General features: G+C 33.2%; 2 protein-coding genes across 5 annotated transcripts in view; one reads left to right on the top strand and one right to left on the bottom strand.

Annotated features, from left to right (window-relative positions):
• Nucleotides 1–6938, bottom strand: part of LOC117121891 (N-acyl-aromatic-L-amino acid amidohydrolase (carboxylate-forming)-like) — a 37608-nt gene that overhangs the window by 10405 nt on the left and 20265 nt on the right. The gene's annotated exons all lie outside the window — the stretch shown is intronic.
• The window catches only part of LOC117121889 (P2X purinoceptor 4-like), an 18777-nt gene continuing 14831 nt past the window's right edge, over nucleotides 2993–6938 (top strand). For all 4 annotated transcript variants that reach the window (XR_004447649.1, XM_033267275.1, XM_033267278.1 and 1 more), the window contains exons 1-4: nucleotides 2993–3242; nucleotides 3879–4056; nucleotides 4840–4911; nucleotides 5153–5234. Coding sequence is in view for 3 of the 4 variants with exons in the window: in XM_033267275.1 (XP_033123166.1) it covers nucleotides 3091–3242; nucleotides 3879–4056; nucleotides 4840–4911; nucleotides 5153–5234 (484 nt within the window). In the remaining variant the exon portion in view is untranslated. The remainder of the gene's footprint in view (nucleotides 3243–3878; nucleotides 4057–4839; nucleotides 4912–5152; nucleotides 5235–6938) is intronic.

Genomic DNA, 6938 nt, shown 5'->3' with positions numbered 1-6938 from the left:
CCCCAATTATATCCTAGAGCCGCCACTGGGCATACAGGCTTACTGTAAGCCTACAAGTTCCGAAAGTTGGCCTATGTAGCTGGCCTAATCTATGTTGGTTTTGTCATAAAATTGTTCTGAAATATTTCATAAGTCATGGAAATTCTATGTTCTCTGACAATGCAGTTGACAGTTCATAAATGCCACAAGCTCTGAGTGCGAAGGGGCGAAGCCCTTCTGACCCCCACCAGAGCCTTCACCCCCTGGCACCCAGCGTATGTTTGCTCGCTTATTAGGCCCCCAATAACAGTCACCACCTGGGCCCCACAGACTCCGTGAGCAAAATATAGTACACAGTATGGAAGGTTTGTTTTGAGAGTTATTTTTTTTAATTTTTTACTTTTATTTTACACTCGTTTTCTTTTCTTTCTTTCTTTCTTTCTTTCTTTCTTTCTTTCTTTCTTTCTTTCTTTCTTTCTTTCTTTCTTTCTTTCTTTCTTTCATTTTTTCTTTCTTTCTTTCCTTCTTTCCTTCTTTCCTTCTTTCCTTCTTTCTTTCTTTCCTTCTTTCTTTCTTTCCTTCTTTCTTTCTTTCTTTCTTTCTTTCTTTCTTTCTTTCTTTCTTTCTTTCTTTCTTTCTTTCTTTCTTTCGTTCTTTCTTTCTTTCTTTCTTTCTTTCTTTCTTTCTTTCTTTCTTTCTTTCTTTCTTTCTTTCTTTCTTTCTAGTTAGCCGCCAGTTAGTGCTGTACCTGATTAATATCTATCATGTGATATCGCCAGTTAGTGCCGTACTTGAGTATTAATATCTATCATGTGATTATTTCCGTGAGGGAATGAAAGTCTGAAGTCCAATAAGACGATAATGGATAGGCAGTGTCGTTTTGCAACAACATCTAGGAGAATGCGATCTACTAGCTCATGACCATTTAATGGCTTACCTAAGGCTGTTGGCGCTATGTATGGAACGCCGTTAGTACCTTCGGTTATGTGCAAACACTCTATTATGTGTAATCGCCATGACGTTATGTGGTTTGATCATTATGTTATGTGGTTTGGTCATGATGTTATGTGGTTTCTCATTATGTTATGTGGTTTTGTCATGATGTTATGTAGTTTGGTCATGATGTTATGTGGTTTGCTCATTATGTAATGTGGTTTGCACAATATGTTATGTAGTTTCGACATGACGTTCGGACGTCCTTGCGGAGTATGTGAAGAAGTGTGAATAAGAAGACGGCTGTACAAGTAAGCTTATATCAAGTTTCATTTGAAACTTTTGATTGGCTAATCAATTTTATATAGCCGGAGTTAGTTTCGAACTAGGCAAACCTTCCTAAAAAGGTACACTTTCTCCCTCAAAAGGCATTTTCTATGAATGGAATGACCTGTTCGAAGCACGAACTCCTGTAGACCAAACCCGGTACTGTTACGATTTTTAATCGTGCAGGAAATCCACTCACTGTGTCTTTTTCTTTTTTCTCTATATAGCGAGGCCTGAAGAATGAGATACAATTAAGTACTTTCTAAGTAATTGAGTTTATACTGATTTTGTTATTGTTGCACATCTTATACGGTTGTGCATCTGTTATTTAAGAGAAGCAATAAAGTTACTTACTTACTTACTGATCTTTTCCAGAGGAGAAAAACCTTGAATTTTGAAGAACTTAAAGGTTATTTTAAAAAAGTTCATTTCCGGCCTAGGAATCAAATTTTTTCATTTTGAAGCACCCTCTTTCAAATCCTGGATCCGCCCCTGATTATTATGTGGTGGTAATACTTCATTCATCACAGACAGTGCATGGGTCACTAACAGTTGGATGGATGATTTTGTTTTCTCATTATTTTATCATGTAAATCAGGGATTTTAAGGTATATCAAGATGGATGTTTTCCTCATCATTACTTAACTCTCATTTGCTTGTATACGGTAAGTATTTGAAGTTCGTGTGGAAAAATACTAAATAAAGTACAATATTTTGAAAGTTACTTTGGTTCTTCCAATATTTTTTTTTTACTATATACATTAATTTGTTTGACTGAAGAGAAAACGTTATATTTACACGTTATATTTACATACCAGACTGAGGAAGGGCTGGAGAACATAGTCATAGTCAAAACAAACATATCATTAACTATATGTTCTCATTTAATAAGAATTACATATGCCGAATACCAATGCATGGATGGATGAATGTTTATAATGAATTGTCGTCTTCTAGTATAGGAAGGCCTATTAAATATTATTTTTTTATAAACTCCCAGGCTTTTTCTTTTATCAACATTCAAAATACTAGCGTGATTTAGAGTAAACTTTCTCAAAACCAACAAAATATATAGCATATTTTCCAATAATGTTATTCTTATAAAGTCTTGCCTTTATATTTCGTTTAAAAACGGATATAATAATTAGACTTTATGCACTCTTTTCCAAATACAGGTCTTAATTACTGTTTTTATATGCTGCCATCACTCATGCATCTACAACAGACGCTATTGGCGTTTGCCCCATACAGCGGATCGGGCGTCACGCTGACTCGCGTGTATTAAGAATAGCAGTGGACTCTCTTCTGTTGTTATACTCTTTGCTTGTATGAAATAAATCTCTGGCGCGGTGGTAATAAAACTAGTGTGGTCTTCCCACTCGCTCTCGGCCAATCAAAATTTTCAAATGAAACTTGATATAAGCTTACTTGTACAACCGTCTTCATATTAACACTTCTTCACATACTCGCAAGGACGTCCAAACGTCATGTCGAAACTACATAACATAATGTGCAAACCACATAACATAATGAGCAAACCACATAACATCATGACCAAACCACATAACATAATGAGAAACCACATAAAATCATGACCAAACCACATAACATAATGACCAAACCACATAACATAATGACCAAACCACATAACGTCATGGCGATTGTACATAATAGAGTGTTTGCACATAACCGAAGATACTAATGGCGCTCCATACTATATGCTGGATTTAGCCATGAGCAAGATCACTGTAAAGAGGATTAATAGTATATCGCATACGGGGCGGTCTTGGATTTGTATGCGGTTGCTTTAAAAGTAGTAGTAGTAGGAGGCCTACATATAATTAGCTAAATATGCCGTTTACAGAAACAGTACAATCCTGGGGAAAGATAGCTATAGATTCAGCATTAGAATACGATACACCAAAAGTAGTGCATATCAAGAGCAAGAAAGTCGGCTTTATCAATCGCTTGATTCAGATTGGTGTTATTGTTTATGTTGTCGTGTAAGTTTCATTCTGCACTGTCTTGTCACCGGCTCTGCTGAGCACATGATAACGGAAATGGTTAGGCCTAGTCTACACTAAACTTAGCCTAGGGCCTATGAACGACTCTCCTGAACCCTTGTTATCCTAGATAGATCGGGATGGATCAGTGGTGGTGGTCCTAACCAAGTGGCTGCCTAGACTAGAATTTAAAGGGCTGCATCAAACGTTTTGTTATACCGACCTTAAAACAGACATACAATTACAAAGCATTTGCTGTTCCAATGATTAATAATAATATTGGGTACAGAATAGAATATTGATTGATAATACGTGTGTTGTAATTTATCTGGTGGAAGACATTGGACTCAGGTGAATGCATTCTCATGCTCTAATTGTAACTGAATTCAGCAAGTAAAATTGGGTTTTTTGTGGTTGTGAAAAGAGGGAAAGCCCAGTCCACTAGCCTATGCCTATAATGTATAACTAGTGCTCTATCCACACAATCAATTTTTTTTTAGAAATGTGGTATACCCATATTTTGGTGTAATATGATGTCATTATGCCCATATATGGGCACATCACACCAATTTTTCACATAAAATTTGCTGATAGTGTGGAAAGAACATAAATTAGTGTTGTGTTTCTCTTGCACAGATGGGCTATCATACTCCAAAAAGGATACCAGGAAACAGATGAAGTTATTAGTGCTGTTACAACCAAGCTCAAGGGAGTTGCCTACACAAACATAACAAACCACCCCAACCTAAATATTGAAGATGTCACCCCATACAATAGAATCTGGGATCCAGTGGATTATGTCATACCCCCAATGGTAAATATTTGTGTTTTTAAATGTTTATAAGAACGGTGAGGATGAAAATGGAGGTCTCCGAGTCCTGACACTGATATTTAACACACTCACCAACAGGTCTCAGCCTGACAGCAATTAGCTTTAAGTGACCCATGTGTTATAAATTTGCTACAAAAAATAATAAAAAGTGAACATAACACTTTTCCAGACACTGCAAGTGTTTCTATAATTTTTATCATTGTCTGTTATAAAGATAGGTTCAACATTGGTAAATACACCAATATGTATTGTCCTTTGCAAAATACCAAATAAGTATAAAAATCATTTTTAAAATTAACTTGCTCATTTTGAAGTAACATAAAAATTGTAGTGTATTAAAAAAATGTTTACCCATAATTTTACAGAAAAAAATGATAGAAACACATCTAGTCACCGAAAGCATTTTATTATTTTTATTATCATTATCCAGTATAAAAATCATGGTGCAATTTTTTAATTCAATAAAATAATTTCTATGCTCAAGTTAATAATTTGTATGCTACCAAAATGAGCAAGTTCATTTTTAAATTATTTTGTTTGATTTTTTTTTTATTTTCCAGGAGAATACATGATTAAATGAGCAATTTCATTTCAAAATTATATTTCATGATTTTTTTTTGTCAATCAAAATTTACATCAAGAGGTGTGCTGTAATAGTATTATGACTATATAACACTGGTCTATCAATGCACATGGCTATTAGGACTTGTAGTAGGATTTCTAAAATATATGTAACAATTCATACCATTTTGATTTTCTTTTCAGATGGACAATGCATTCTTTGTGATGACAAATATGGTAATAACACCTGAGCAATCAAGAGGAAGATGTGCTGAGGTGAGAGGTTAAATAAGTGTTTAATTTAATATAAGTACCTAGAGGTCAAGTTTGAGTGCTCATTGATGATACACAAAAACCAAGGTCCAAGACATCATCACTTATTCTACTGGATCAACATCATGGAATGCTACCTGTATGTACAAATTGAACTCTGGACTTATCATATATCATATATGTATGTTTTATAATGTTCTACTTTTATAAATTTAATTGTTTAATTTCTTTTCTGTCAATTAAGGATCCATTAATGTATGGTGTCAGATGTGAAGATAATCCTGATCTTAATTGTGTCAAAGGTGACCCTGTCCCTAATGGAAATGGTGAGCTAAATATTTTATTATTTATAAGAGAATTTATATACAGTCTTATTAAGTTTTGATAGTTTAGTATAAATATTACCCAAAGCTATTGCTCGTGAACATCTTTAAGACAACACAAATAGTACACACACACCATTTTATCACATTCATAAGCAGTGAAATTTAAAAATATAATGGCTATTCAATAATCAATTCCATCCTATTTGTCAAAGTATTATATTTGTATGTACATTTTATTATTTTATATGACTTTCTTTATTTAAAATTTAATTTAGTTTGTTTAGTAAATGTATTTTTAATGTATGTATGGTAAGTTTTATCTTCTTGTTTGGAGGTTTTGATGAATAGATAAATAAATGAAATAAATATTTTTTTATCTTTTCTTTATTTATCATTTTCCTGTCCCCTGTCCCTTCTGAATTCAAAATTCCAAGAACTTGTGTTTTCAGATCATGTTTTCTTTATGTGCGTTCTAAATTATGATGGTATATTCCTAAAACACTTTTTTAATCCTGTTTTTATGACATTTAATAGAAACCATCAAAGCCCATTTGAAATCAAGGAAATTATTAAAAAAATAATCAATCAATTCCATTATCTAATTGCTCAGATATTTCTAAGATAAGAACTATTTAATTGTATATAGTATTTACAGTCTGTTTTTTTTTCCTTTGAATTAATATTGTCTACTTTTTTTGTGAAACTTTTTATATATTTATATCTGTTTTTATAGTATTAATATTGTAAATAACAATTGATTTTAATTAGTAAATTTTGTATAGCTATGGTAAATACTTTTTTTTTTCTAATTAGAAATAGTATTTTTAATGTTAAACATTTTTTTTGTAATTTGATTGTACAGTAATACAAATAGTTTGTTTTGTGCTACCTTTTTTGTATTACTGTATATGTTTTATAGAATATAGGTCTGCTATCAGTTAATTTCATTGTGAAATGCGATAGGAGGAAGTAACAGTTTGCTGCCAATCATTACTTGAGTGCTAACTATTGAAACTAGAATAAAAAATTAACTAGAACTGATAGTGATTCTGTCAGTTTTATTGAATAATGGAAACACTTATAACACAACATTGGTGTATTGATTCTTCAGAAAGTCAATAAACCATGTTATTAATACATTCATGTTTTGTCACAGGGGTTTATTTAAGAGCCGGCAGCCGGCGCATTCGATCGGCTACTACGATGTTTTCGCCGGCTACTTCAATCAATGCTGTACAAAAATTAATACAAAAACCACCAATATAAATAGCGCAACAGGCCTGTAAAGAACCTTATTTACCTACACGAAGTTAATTTGCAATAGTATGCATTCATTTCGATGTTCCTTTCTGTTGAAAGTTCGTTAAAATGTCTACCAATTTTCAGACTCCATTTCATGAACTCGCGGCGTAAACAAAGTTAAAGTTCAAAGTTCGGCAGTCGCGTCTGGGTGAGTCCATCAAAGAAGCCACACCTCCAAATCACATGTTAGCCAATAAGATAATAGAATTTTCTCCTCCACCACATGCTCAGGTGATGACGATATACATCGCCCAAACTCTTTTACTGTACATTTGGCTTCCGGGTTTTCTTACCGCGGAGAAGAAAAAAACAGATCGTCGTTTTAAAATTAATTTGTGTATGACTATGAACCTTTTATTTTCATTTCATTTTTATTTTACTAGCCCTCTTTGTGATGACATA

The sequence above is a fragment of the Anneissia japonica genome, unplaced genomic scaffold (assembly GCF_011630105.1).
Source record: "Anneissia japonica isolate Jap-2015-1 unplaced genomic scaffold, ASM1163010v1 scaffold352_len1594369_cov220, whole genome shotgun sequence".
NCBI lineage: Eukaryota > Metazoa > Echinodermata > Crinoidea > Comatulida > Comatulidae > Anneissia > Anneissia japonica.
This window is presented reverse-complemented; position numbering and strand designations above follow the sequence as displayed.